The 15147-nt window shown below is 36.3% G+C and overlaps 1 protein-coding gene across 2 annotated transcripts in view; it reads right to left on the bottom strand.

Moving 5' to 3' along the window:
- rps6ka2 (ribosomal protein S6 kinase, polypeptide 2) overlaps positions 1-14886 on the bottom strand; it is a 59900-nt gene extending 45014 nt beyond the window's left edge. The window contains exons 1-3 of one of the 2 annotated variants that reach the window (XM_016566265.1): positions 14599-14886; positions 3464-3580; positions 1875-1956 (exon numbers count right to left, since the gene is read on the bottom strand). In XM_016566265.1, the coding sequence (XP_016421751.1) occupies positions 1875-1956; positions 3464-3580; positions 14599-14697 (298 nt within the window). In that variant the 5' untranslated portion in view covers positions 14698-14886. The remainder of the gene's footprint in view (positions 1-1874; positions 1957-3463; positions 3581-14598) is intronic. The other variant, XM_016566266.1, reaches the window with a different exon arrangement.
- Positions 14887-15147: the final 261 nt, after the last annotated feature.

Genomic DNA, 15147 nt, shown 5'->3' with positions numbered 1-15147 from the left:
ACGGGTACGTTTTCCCAGTGTTATCCAATCTCACTGAGTGGTAGTGCTATGACAATGGTGACTGGTCTTCTTGTTGCGAGCCCCGGCCTACCACAAAAAGGGGGCGCAGGAGGCTCGCACAGGACACTGGAAGGGGCAGGATCCATGGTGCTTTGGTAGGGATCCCAATTTGTCGGTCACAACGTGACTCGTAGTGACCAACTGAAAGGGAACGTCTCGGTTACGTATGTAACCCTCGTTTCCTGAAGGAGGGAACGGAGACGTCCCGTCACCACTGCTGCTGTATCACCACTGAGCGGCCTTTTTATGCTCACGCTGTGATCAGCGGCAGCTGGATGCAATCATCGCATGCCAATGTCCATTGGCTCGTTTAGTTTACACTCGAAGTAGATTGGTCTCTCGAAGCGAGATCCCAATTCGTCGGTCACGACGTGACGTCTCCGTTCCCTCCTTCAGTTACATACGTAACCGAGACGTTAGCTAACTATGGTCACAAGTTCCATTGAACTATATTGGTAATGACGGAACTTGCGACCATAGTTGTTTTTGTGAAACGCACTCCAGAACAAGAAAATGCCTGTGACATTTATATGGATTCCTACCAAATAATGGCAATTGGGTTAACAGGTTTATATGACCACAAATAACCTGATTGCATCTTCATATGCATGTCAAAGTGGTTACTACTCATTGCTTTAAATGTTTGCAGAAAAACTAATAATTTGTCACCCTATTAATAAGGTGTTGGCTTGACAAATTTTAAAGCTGCCTGCCATCTTGTAGCTCCCAAGATCCTACTTTGGATATGAGGATGTCTAAATGAGTATTACATTACAGTGATTATTAAACATGGTTATTAAGAAAAGATCGGATATGGGCATTTAGACATAAGTACAGTAATTAGATGCACCATATAAAACCACATGTGAATGAAAAATATCAGATCTCATTCTTTTTGCTGTTTACATGCATGCAAGATGATCTGAACTGTGCCCGATATGATTTATATTATTTTTAAAAGTCAGTGTTTACATGAATGACCTGTTCTTAGTTGATTCTGTAAATATTAATATAAAAAAATTACAGACTTCACTTTAAACCTGCAGGACTTAACTACAAACCTTTGACAAGTCTGAAATCAAAAGCAGCATGTTGGATGCTTCATTCACACCGTGCTTTACATTGAATGGTCTGTCTTACGTAACAGCTGCAGCACTGCTGTGGTCTGACAGTGAGGTGCCACAGTTAACAATACTGTTATTTTCATTCACACGCACATGAAAAACTTGCACAACATCATCCGCCGAGAGCAAAGACTTTGGGATGTAACCATGGTTACATCGAGTGAATAGGTTATGTGGGTTGTGAACAGGTTGTGAAATAAACTACCACTCCAAACTGAGCATTATGAATCACTATGATAACTGCTGTTTTGTGTTTGTGTTTGTTGTGTAAAAACAAAGGCAAAAAAAAAAATGTGATGAGGAAAGTCAAGTTTGCTGCTTAAGGCTTCAGGTTTATCTGCTTTGTTCGTTGTTTGAGATTAATTCATTGTCTTTGTTCTAGGGAAGCTACGGATCTGAAGTGCGCAATACTGAAAAATTGTCACTCAGGAAAATTGCCTGGGTGTCTGAGGGGGACCTTTTCCCCATGTTAAACAATCTGATGATTCAGATACTCCTTAAAAATCAACTAGAGAGCACTTCAGACCTCCTAGCAGCTCAGTTATGACTCATAGGTTAGATGTCATGCTGCAGTGAAATAACTGCAGGTTTTACATCAGTGCATACTAGGGAAAGATTGATAAATGCAAAGCACACAAATTGTACAGAAGAAATCAAAATTCAGAGCACATAATTAACCGTCAGTTTTACCTTTTAGTGTTGCTTTTTTTAAGACCTTCATGGCATAGAGTTGTCCTGTATCTGAACCTTTGATTTTTCTAACCAAGAACACCTGTAAAATAAAACATGAGTTCAAAAAACCACATAGGATGTTAAAACCACATATGTAAATTTTGCTCCTCCCAAAATGTTTAAAAAAATAAAAGTGTAAGAGCGTCTAATATAGGCTATATGACGTTATAGCAGGATATGACAGCAACACGTGCCACCGCAGATAAGTATCTCCTCAGCAAGCTGATGCACAAACTGATGCAAATGAAACTGAAAGCAAGTTGCAGATGCTAAACACACTCTCATCTTTGTAAAAAGTACTAAGACTAGATTATTTTACCAGTGTTCTCTCTTGTTGTGCTTTGATCTTGGGCTTAGCTGAAGATAAATCAAATGCAGCTCATATCTGTTGCTTTCATTGATGTTTTTGATCGACGTTTCATTGAATTAGCATATAGCTTGGGAATTGAAGATCAGATTTATTTTCATTTTGTGAAAACACATTTATGTGGCCAAGTGTAAATGGAATCGTTTTAACAAATCAGATAGCTATCCGATTACTAAAACACACAAGTGACCAGGTGTAAACAAGTCCTTAGTCAGTGTCCAGGGGCTGTCAAGCTCCAAAAAAGGTGGAAAAACATCATAAAAGAGGACCACATATCCATATGACAGTATATGTGAAGTCGTTTTAAGACGTATGACAGCTTTGTGTAAAGATTGACAGACAGAATTTTCTTGAAAATTCTTTACATGCTCTAAAACTTGGTGAACTGCCTATGCAGCCAGCATTTAAAGGCATCAAGGCTAAAAATTCAACAGTCTTCTTCACACAAAGCTACAGTATCATATGACTTCTAAAGACACAACACAACCAGCTAAGGCAACATCCTAACTAACATGGAACATGAATGATTCATCTGAAATATTCTAAATAGGAAGGAACGCATATAAATAGCCCAGAAGAGTCAACACACAATTGATTTCAGTGGAATTTGGCATTAGCATGTTGCTAAGCTAACAATGCAGTACTCTATTAAACAAAATACACAGCACACATAATTTTCAGTAGTGAATGCATTTTAATTATAATTAATTATATTATACTGCCATCTTGGATTTTATTTATTTTTTCTAAATTAAGATCAATGCATTGCATTCTGGAATTGCCTCCTCTGCTAAAAAAAAATGTTATGCTACCTTAAAATTTCTCCAAAGGTATCTCTGATAATGCAGCCTACCTTACTGAATGGCCTTTGTGTTGATCATGCAATTATAATGTGCTGCCTGCATACAGCTTACTATTTTTTTTAGAACAGGCTGTTATTTTTTGTTTTGAGACAAGGGATAATCATTTAATAGTATGTAATGTAAATCCTGACTATCTAAATTTCAACTGAAGGGTTTAAAAGGGACACTGAAAATGGTTTTACATCCATTACCCCAAACTCCACTTGCATTAACAAAATTACATCCAAACAAATGGCATATCTAATTTTAGCAATTGATGAGTCTGCATTATAGTACCACACAGAGAAGAAGTCAGACGCAGCATTTTCAAAGCTCACCTTTCCGTAGGAGCCCTGACCCAACACCTTGAGCAGCTCAAATTGTGACGGGTCTGCTTTCTCAAAGCCCTCCTTCACATGATGGCTGATATCAAACTCCTTTAAGATGCTGTCATCCTGCAAAGGCAACAGATGGCACGGCTCAGAGGAAAATAAACAAATGCTTTTGCCATAAAGCCGTGTGTTTAAGCATATTTGGTGATATGATGCCAGCTGGGATTATGAATAACAGTAGTAAACAACAGGTCAAGGAAAAGGGTTCAGATGGTGTGATCATCAGTGTAGGATTCCATTGCCATATTCATTTACTCTGTGCTTTTTTTTTTTACAAAGCAAAAGCGCGCAATATACAAATAACAATCAGAATCACAGGTCCGTGTGGAACCTGCAGAAAGCTCCACAGATTTAAGCAGAATTAGAAAACCTATCATTTACAAAGAGCTACATGCCCTTGGTACTTGACTCTTTGTTCAAACTAAACTACACACAAAAGTAGAGCACAGAGACATACACTGTTCAAGATGCAAACATTTCTGAAATAGCCACATCTCAAAATCCAATCAACAATCGATGCATGTAACCTAGTCCCAGCCCTACATTTTTTCTTTTCTGATAGCCCGTTAAACTGTACAGTATATCTAGTTAGCATATTTTTCCTTGAACTTGATACAGAAAATGTAGCTAAAGACTGCAGATTTGTCTGGGATTTGTGATTTCATAGAGTACAATGGCATTAGGGATTAGTTCACAAACAACATAAATATATCTGGATGATTTTGGAGAAGAAGAAAAAAAAACATTAGAAACATTATAATAGAATTTAAACTATAAATCATTCATGACATCTTTATCAGTTAGAAATAGCTCCTTAAAGTAAGAACCTTTACAGTGTACAAGCGGTGTTAAATATCATGTTCATTTTCAGATTTATTTTTAGTATAAAAGTAATTATCAGGTTGTGATTTATCCAAAGTGATTTACAGTATAATTATAGTGACAGTCTACCTGGCACAATCTGAGGTTAGACGCACACACACACATACTGTTCACAATCAAAAGTATCATTAAAATGTATTTTAATTAAATAAATGCGTTCAATGAGTTCATCAGTAAAAAAAACACTTACAGTACAATTGCTCCAAGGTAAATTAATAAAAACGAATACAAATTTAACAGTAAAAACTGTAAAAATGCTTTGGTAAAATTCCTTTACTCTGTAAAAGTGCAATATATCTAATGGGACATTTCATGTTGTTTTACATTAAAATACTGTTAAATCTACAGTTTTTGGAAGTGAAAAAGAAAAATCACACTTGATGTTTCTTTTTATTGAAATAACTGTTTATTCTAGTTTGTTTTCATATTATTTATGTACATTAGGGTTTTGTTACATGTTTTTGCATTATTTTAGTGTCATGATGGTGTTTTGTGTATGACATTGTGCACCTTTTATATATTATTTACCTCAGCTTGTTTTTTTTTCTGTGTTTTTAAAGTGGATGTCAAAAAAATTAAACTACTTCAGTCTGTGTGCATTGAATTTATTTAATACACGAGTTTCACAATTTGAGTTGAATTACTGAAATAAATGAACTTTTCCACGACATTCTAATTTATTGAGATGCACCTGTATTTATAAATTTATATTTTTTTAAATGTTGCTGCTGTATTTTTTATGGTAAAGTTCTGGCAACCACAGCTGCTGTTTTCACGCAAGCTAAATATTCAGTTTTTACCACTTTATGGGCACATTGTATTGAAAATAACAGAAATTTCCAAATTAATTCTGTTCTGTACGGTTTGTCTGAGTGAGTAACAGTAACCAAGGAGCGTAGCGATGGGTCAGTTGTGTTCCAAATGCAGTCATCTCCCAATAACGGCCCTCTCTCTCTCTCTCTCTCTCTCTCTCCTCTCTCTCTCTGTGGGTCTGTGCCAGGTACCCCGTCAGTGAGGGTGGGTGCCTGCAGAGGGGACAGTCTGGACTGCCACACTGCAGAAATGTGCCTGTGAACTCAAACGCTGAGCACAGCTGAATGATGCACTGGGACTGACACGCCACGCAAACGAATAAATAAATGTGCAGCTGCGTTACATAACTACAGTCCAGCCTGGGCCACTCCTGTGACGTGATAATCAGTACACTGAGGATATACAATCTTCACCTTCAGCACTGAGGCCTGATTAACAATTCTGACAGCTCCTGTTGAGCTACGCACATAAAAGCCAAGCCAAGCAAAAGAGCCTCATGACAACTCATGATCGTCAGCAGAATATGATGATGAATTTTAAACTCTGCTTTGGTGATATTTCACCTTTGGATCATGGGGATGGAAATGATACAGCAGAGACTGGGGCTAGTTGTCACATGGGGAAGTTTAAGAGTTGTGGATTGTATAAACATGTGACATCTATATGACAAATCTTGAGAAATATTTACAGTAGTGTGACAACTAGTCCTGGACTCGGCCTTATATAATCAAATTACTCTTATAGGCTGCATTCAATTTAAGTGCAAGGAAATGATCTATGAAGATTGATTTTGAATTTGTCACTTATAAGAAAAAATTGCCTTCCACTTGTCAACAAACCAAACAGGCTTTTCAATTTTGTTTTCAATTTAGGATTCGGCCTGAGTGGTTCCATTTTCAGACTCATCTCACAAAATAATTTTCTTTTGATTGTGCAAAAGCTGTGCTACTGCAATCAAAAACAAACAGACACTAAATTCATTTTATTTTGCTCAACAGAGGGTCAATACAAACCCATTGTGAATTGTATGACATTATAATCACTCCTCACGTGAAGTCTGTTTCAAATGAAAGGCAGCAATTATGCAGCCTTCTAAGATAATTACTTTTGGCCAAATTCACATTTAATGAGTGACAGTGTGTTTAAACAAGAGTGTGTTTAATTTTGTTTTATGTTAAATTGTTTGGTTTTCTTTTTTTTATTCACATTTAGACGTTTCTCTAGTTGCGAGGCAGTGAAAATGTTTTTTTTAAATGCTACTTTAGCTTAGCTAAACCTCCAAACTCCACTCAAATTAAGTATCCCATATGCTTTGTGTGTATGAGATACAGAATCGATACATTTAGCTTTCAAAATTAGTCACTTATTAGGTTCCATTTCATTTTCAAGATTCTGCTTTAAAAGCCAAAACTTCTGATGTTATTTTCAGCTGAACCATGCAACTATGGCTCATTTTGGAAAGACTTGAAAATTAAAAGTGATATGAATAAATCACATATAAATACTCAGTGGGACCAGCTCTAGATAGAGATGGCAAACACTGTAGATCAGAACCCTGTTTAAACACATCACTGGATATCAACAGCATGATGAAAGTGAGCTGGTATGACCTGAATTTCAGATCTGATGGGTTGCTTGATGGCTTAGAAAAAAAAGGGCAAATAAGGTGAAAGGTTCATTTTTTTATGATATAAATTGGGTGCTAAAACAACACCAGACAGTGCATGCAGATAAACAACACTTTCAGCAAGCACAGTTTATTTTTAGTGAATATGTTTTTTCTTTAATTCTTCTACAATTCTAGTGCCAAAAATCTATTTACATTTTACTGCGGCAGGACTGCTGTGATGGTACTGTAATCTAAAGATGGATCTTGAAATACGGCACAGTGTGGTATAGTAATATCTTAGATGCTCTACACCAGCCTACACACTAGACCAGCTTCTGTCTGTGCGTGAGAGCTCACAATCTGCCACAAAGAGCATGTAAACTTACTTTATTAAATAAGAATAGTCCTACAGCACAAGCAACACAGTATCACATTGCTATAACAAGCCATACATCTAAATACAAATATCCAGTAATCACTGATTTATGCTCACCACAATTCAAATTTGATCAATTTTAGTCAGAATTCCAGTCCTTTGTGTCAAAATGAAGCAAAGCTGTGCACTGCAGAGATTTTTCCACAATTAAAGGGTGTTCTTTTGCACAGCACAAGGCCTAAAACTCCCTTCACTGTTGTCAAATCTCTGTAATGCATGGCCTATAGTGTCTTGTTATTGCATTCAAAAATGATCGACAAAAGCTATAGAGCAGAACTTATAAGATAGATGTATAAGATATATTTTTACATAATCATGGATATATTTTACACATTTCAACAAACTAAGGTCAATGCTTTCAAAACAATTAGCACAGCCATCCAAACACTCTTATTTTAGTTCAATTTCACTTCACTGTTTTCAGTCAACACATCACTGTAAAATCATTGCACTCAGACAGATTAGAGCTTTTATTGTCGACTTAAGTACTCTATTATTTCACATTATTTTTTACAATATAATTCCCAGCAGTTCTTGGCATGTTCAATTTTGCTGAAGTAATTACCCATGTGTCATAATAAAATCTATGGTACCTTTGCAAATCTGACACGTGACAATCTGGACAGCATTACATAACCTGATATGGATTCAGATCTGTTAGATCCCTGTATAGAAATGAATGCCTGGACTTTAGCTTAGATTTGACTTCAGCTCTTGCATAAGTAGATTAGCCATGTGATGAATTGTTAATAAACTTAACATGCATCAAATTATAGATGAATCTACACGTAACCCTGAATACAGAATGATGAGAGCAGAATTACATGGCTTCCTTTACAAAAAAAGGATTACTGAAATCTGGCTTCTTCAAAGAGCATATGATATGGCAATAGCTACCTGGTATCATCAACATAATGAATTTTAAATAAAGAAATACATCAGGCCAATATACAACAACAAGGAGAGAAAAAATTCAAAATTGTCCTTTGTAAACAGATGCATAGTCATTTGTGACCTTTATATTCTCATCTCATTCTCTATTCATGTCCGTATTTCTTTGATTTTGTAAACACAGATAAAGATGTTATTACCATAGCAGAACAATGTCGTTTGCTTTATGAAAAAATATTGCTTTGTTTATGCTACCTATGGGAACTGTGAGGAATTGTAGATTTCATAGCGACTCAATTAACGACTCTGTATTTTTAATACCTACGTATAAACAATGAGACTGAATAGGATAAAGATCTCAAAAACTGAATGGAAAATAAGAGGTTAAATAATAATGCCTTTGAGGGCTAATTATCTCCCTCATGCTGTTCTGAGCTTTTTTTCTTTGCCATTCTTCTCCTTTTTTACCTCAGGTAAATGTTTTTTTAGCATTCAGTCTTAAGAGACAAATATTTCACTATTCTTCCTATGCCATCTGTGTATACTAATTTACTGAAATTGAAGGGTTGATATTTTAGGTGTTTTTGTAGCTGAAATAGTCTGATGGGAACCACATGAGGCACATCAGAGATTGAGCCTTTTCCTGATCGCTTAAAGGGGTCATATGATGCGATTTCAATTTTTCCTTTCTCGCCAATCACAGCTCACCTCGCTTTTTCAGACCGATGAGTTTTGTAAAAATCGACGCGTTTCAGAAAGGCGGGGCATAGAGGAGAAACAATAATGTACAGTATGTGGAAAATAATGTGTTTTTTTAACCTTAAACCACATAAACACATTTCATTACACCAAATACACAAAATAATGTTCTTTTTAGCAGCATCATACGACCCCTTTAATATCCTCCCAGGTGTCTCCTGGCACAAAATAAAAAAAAATAATTATTGCATAAACGCCTGTCTCCTGTAGATTAAAACGATTCTCATGGATTCACTGGCTGAAAGCTTGTTTAAGGGGTGAGAACAAAAATATGTGGGTAGTTTACTTGACTGCTTTTAGGTCTAGGACAGCAGTTCTTAATCCTGGTCCTCGTGACACCCTGCTCTGCATATTGTGCATGTCTCTCTTGTTTAACACACCTGATAAAGATATCCAGCTTGTTAGAAGAGAACTCCGTGAATGAACTGTGTTCCGATTGACATGTTACCTACATAGTGTTCACTGCTCTCTACTCCCTGCACACGGGAAATCGGCTGAAGTTTACTTCACTTAAGAACACAGATTTGCGCTACACCACTGCCTGCAGTGTCTCCACACACAGACAAAACTTACTACAGAAGTGTGAAGGGGTTTTTAACCGTAATCATGAGGTTTGCATAGAAATCACGTCTCACGCACTTTAATACCCTTTGAATGGAACATACGCTTCTTTCGAACTGGAATCATGGCGGAATATCCTGTGATGTCCACTTCGCAGGGCACTTACGGTCGAATGGAACAAACACCTGAAGTGGTAAGAGAAACATAAATGTGCAGAGCGGGGGGTCGCAAGGACCAGGATTAAGAACCGCTGGTCTAGGATGATTTAGCTGGATAAACACCTGCCTGGTCAGCCTACTCTGTCTGGAAAGTTTGATATGAGAAAAAGATACAATATATATTTTTCTTTCAAACAAAGCATTAAAGTTTCTATTACAGTGGATCTCAACCCGCGATCCCTCACGAATTCAAATGCGGCCCACCATGCTGAACACAATTTAAAAAAATAACTTTCAGTTTTACCATTCATTTTAGTTTTTACATTAATTTAAAAATGTACTTAACAAATATAAGCTATAATGTTTTTATGCAAAATAATTTTGTTTTTCATATATTATTTTCAGACCTGTACTCACGTAATTAACGTTACGCATTTAACGAACACTTACAAACACGCACTTTGGCAGAATTCAATTCAAATATAAATAATCCACATGACATCATTCCATCAATTACTGTTAGCTTCATGTTTGTAAAAAAAAACAAATTTATCATTAAGACGTTTTCTTCAAACCATAATGATGTTTACTCCAGAGTCCATTACCTGTTTTTATATGTTTTATACACATGTTCGTTTAGAAATGTTTTTGACTGTTTTCAATTGTAAACTGTGCTTGAACAGTGCATACTTCTCTCCTGATTCAGACAAGATTACTTTTTCAATAGAGAAAGCAATATTATGGATAGAGGACTCATATTTTAGCCAGAATGAACACTTTGAAGTTAAAACCATCTAGATGGATTTCTTTATTGCAAACAAGTACTGCTTATTACAATGCTTTTTCACTTCACAAGATATTAATTGATGGACTGGAGTAGTGTGGATTATTGTGATGTTTTTATCAGCTGTTTGGACGCTCATTCTGACGGCACCCATTCACTGCAGAGGATCCATTTGTGAGCAAGTGATGTAATGTTAAATTTCTCCAAATCTGTTCTCATGAAGAAACAAACTCATCTACATCTTGGATGGCTTGGTGGTGAGTAAATTTTCTGGTTGAACTATTCATTTAAAATAATCATAAATCAAAAACCACAACACTAAAACCCAATGCAATATATTGCATGTAAGCATCACATTGGGCAGTCGTTCGCTATTACATCAAAGACTGACATCATTCACTGATCTTTTCGTCTTGCATTGTGCAATGTTGATTACTGATCTCACATTTAATTAAACATGTCTTCTTATCATTTTACCTCCACATGATTGCTTTTGCCAAACCTGATGACTTCAAAGCTAAGCTTAGTGATGGGCCTGTGCTAGCACTAACTAAATTACTCCAGCCATTTCATTTCCCGGGCTGTGTTATATGCTGACTAGACTTTTCACTGGTGTGTAAATACGATCAGCTCTCCAGGGTTCTGTGACCGCAGACTGTCTTTATCTGCAGTAAAGGTTACCAAGACCTTCTCAAAACACTGTGAATGAGCATCTAAACTCATAATGCTCAGAATTACTGACATTTCAAATCTAGAGTCAATACATAAATTTATTAAGGTGGTAGAAAACACCTTTTGTACACAGTGGGATTTTATAATAGCCTGAGGATCATAACCTGAAGAAGATGAATGAAGGACATCTATTTCTGCTTCTCTATTAGACTCAATGTGTCGGACATTTAGAGCTAAACATCACTACCATTGACCATGTCTGCATGCACATACAAATTTGGTCAAATTCATACTCTGTATGTATCCTGTAAATGCATTAACCTGATCAACATAACTTGATTAATCCTCTAGAAATATGAAACCAACTGACAATGGGCCCTTTTCACAGACTGTGATGTTTCAGCAGTCATCAGCAAAGTAAAACGTATCTGTTTCCTTATTTTGAAAGTTGTGAAAACATTGCTGTGAAGTGTTTCTTTTGCTATTTGAGCAAAATGTGAATGCAAAATATATATTTGACGTAGTCTCCCATTACTAGTACTACCCAACTACGATGACTTCCGCTTCTGAGAAACCCGGAAATGTGAAAAGCGTCCATATGCTTGTATTAATCGGAATTCTGCATCATGTAAACTGCTTATCTGAACATGGTTTGTTTATTTCTGTGCATGTCCAAACAAAAGCAATTTGTGCTATGAGACATGGAGAGTTTTTGAAAACAGATTTTCAATTTGATGAACATGAAAAGAAATGAAAATATATCCAATATACAGACAGGTGAGTGTCTTAATGTTTCACATATTCCAATTCACTGTGCTGTTGCCAGGAATACATTTGAGAAATAATGAGTTCCTTTAATTACTGTCTGGAATTAACAAACATTGTGAAATGTTTATCATTTCAACAGTGAAGACATAATAGTGGGGAAAGAATGTGCGTGCGATAGTTAATTTGGAATAGGCAGATCTTGAAGCACACATCTTTTCAGAATAAACACCATTCAGAATATGGATCTTAATGACAATGATGCAGGCTAAATGTGGTCATTTAGTTTGTAGAGTGCAGTACTTTGCTAATCTAAAAATAAACAGCATATGGATTTCATAGAACATTCCATGACCCATCATTTCAAAAAGCTGTGTCTAGAGTTTTGTTAAGTTCAGTGGTGCATGGATGGGGCTTTAAACCATCAGAAATTCATTTCTGACAACAGTAGCAACATTTAGCTGCTTAACACTGAAAAAGAAAGCTTTTCTCCTTAAATATTGCAAAAAGACAAAGTAAATTTAATCCATAAAGAAACAAAAACTAACAAGTGCTTAAATTACAAGCTAGTATATACACACACAAACTTTTCCATGAGATGCTAAACTGAACACAACCTGCTAGCCTAAATGTGTTCTATCATTATTCCAGACACACATCAGTTTAGTGCAAAGGTATCAGAAACAACAGACATAAAAGTTGGGTCCATTTCATCATCCAGTGGACATCAGGGCAAGGGCACAGCCACCAGAGTTGCAGTTGGAATGCAACTCTTTTAACACTGAAAAAGAAAGCTTTTCTCCTTAAATATTACAAAAAGACAAAGTAAATTTAATCCATAAAGAAACAAAAACTAACAAGTGCTTAAATTACAAGCTAGTATATACACACACAAACTTTTCCATGAGATGCTAAACTGAACACAGCCTGCTAGCCTAAATGTGTTCTATCATTATTCCAGACACACATCAGTTTAGTGTAAAGGTATCAGAAACAACAGACATAAAAGTTGGGTCCATTTCATCATCCAGTGGACATCAGGGCAAGGGCACAGCCACCAGAGTTGCAGTTGGAATGCAACTCTTCTGAGGCCGTGATTTCAAATATCAACATTGGCTACCAGAAATCACTTACTCTGCCTTTAATACTGAGAGACAGGTATGTCAGGTTTGATCATTGTTGCCAGCAGACATTTAAGGGTTCAGCAAAAACAACACAGGACTGAATGATTTTTCTGTACATTTCTGCCATATGTACATTAACTGACAGTCACCACTGATAAGCTACCACTAAATATTGTAGAAACTTAATTTGCTGTAAAGTTGCTTTGCAATGATTTGTATCGTGAAAAGCGCTGTACAAATAAACTTGACTTGACTTGACTTGAATGACGAAGGGTCCACAGCTGTTAGAAATCTAACCAGGACATGTTGTTGTTTACTGCTTCTACTTGGTGTGTCTAGATTGGTATGTACTGCATCTGATGAGAATTGGTCTAAAATTTTTATAATAATAATTGAATAAAATTTATAAAAGTAGTTCAATCTTGAGCCTAATTATACTTAAAAAATTATGCATTATACTATTAAAAAAAACATTCTGGAGTTAATACTGGATGTTGTGGCTGGAAGAACTGGCAGAACAGTGACATTGTTAAAGGCATAATGTAAAATCATTTTGATGAGTATATTGTAAAGATTAACTGTAAATGCAAATGTATTATACAGTACAGTATAATGTCAGTAGACTTACTTTTTTCAGCTATTAAAGCCTTCTTTTCTTCTTTACTGTAAAATGTGCTGATAATAACAGGTAGTATACAAAGGAAGGCCACACAAAAAAACTCTCCAGAAATAGTGGGCAATAATAATATTAAAATTAATAATTAGTGTAGAATGTAGATAATAATTAGAGTGTAGAGTTTTGCCCACACAGAGACAAAACACCATCTGAGTAAATGCAACATATATAACTCTAAATCTACCTGATAACATTTTTTTTTTTCAAATATACAACATAAACGAATGTGATGGTTTATGTGCAATACATTTCTGTTGTTTTTACCTATAAAATATGTAAAATATTGTGCAATAAAATAAAAAAAACAGAATTTTTACTGTTTTTGCAGTGTCAGTGTCAAGTCCCGATCAAACCATTAGGGTCCCAAAAGCTTTATAAACCAGTGATGAAATGCTCCTGTATAGGACATCACAAAAATTTAAAGAAACTCTTTTAAAACGCTTACAGCTTTGTGAAATTCTCCTGCTGCAGTTAACCCCATACAATATATGCAATGTGTAAAGATACACAACATACAAAAGGAAACAATAAATACTGTAAGAACAGCAGTGGGATCTTATTTGATTTTTAGTGGTTTCTTTGCTCCCATTAGGATCCTTCAGGATGGGTTCCAGATTATGGGGAATTCTCTATAGGCTACATATTCCTAGAGGCTAGCCTATGCTTTTCTTTGACTAGTTCAGCTCAGGCTATTTCAAACCAAAACCTATGAGAAATCTAATCTAAAATACAACGCATGTTTGATGTAAATAACAAAATAAGAGCTTTGTTAATAAATCTCGGCAACACTGAACACTGGAATATTTGACGTTGCGTTTTCACATTTCGCACTTCATCACAACTTTACACCGCAACCGTCAGATTTCGACATTGTTTACAGGCGCTCCACACTTTTAATTCAAGAAATAAGACACACAGGTTGGTAAACGAAGCAAATGAAGTGATACCCACCTCTAGTTTGCATAAACTCGAGCTTTTGGATCGCGACTTTCTCCGCAGGTACACGGAAAACCATCTTCTCACCGTAAATTTGCGCATGTTCGTATCCATTGTACCGGCTCGCCTGCTACTCTCCTCAAATGACAATTTATCTGTCCAGCGTTTAAATCCAGATCAGCACAAGAGTGGGGATTTACAGTCGCCTCCCCTCCACTAATCCATAATGCTCACTTATGAGGGGGGGAGGCCATGCCAGAGCCAAACATGCAGGTTCTGGGACGTTTGCTCGCTGTAGTTCGGTTGTGGCTCGGCAGAAATGACTGGAGCTGTCCTCCTCAGAACCACCTTCACACTCATGCTGTAGTGAAGAACCCTCCCCAAACACTGAGCTCCTTAAAGCTGAAGGGTGTGATTTTTTTTATGTTAAAATTATTTGTTCTATCTCAGCTAAATATGATGAGGTGACTACTAGTAAGCCATTCATATTTTAATTCCCCTGAAAAAAAAATGCTGGGGCTCTATGGCGCTATGCAAACAATGCTCTGATTTTTGGCTCAGCAT

Source organism: Sinocyclocheilus rhinocerous, unplaced genomic scaffold (assembly GCF_001515625.1).
Source record: "Sinocyclocheilus rhinocerous isolate Xijiao unplaced genomic scaffold, SAMN03320098_v1.1 scaffold512, whole genome shotgun sequence".
Lineage (NCBI taxonomy): Eukaryota > Metazoa > Chordata > Actinopteri > Cypriniformes > Cyprinidae > Sinocyclocheilus > Sinocyclocheilus rhinocerous.
Note: the sequence above shows the minus strand (reverse complement) of the source record. Positions and strands in the feature narration are given on the sequence as shown.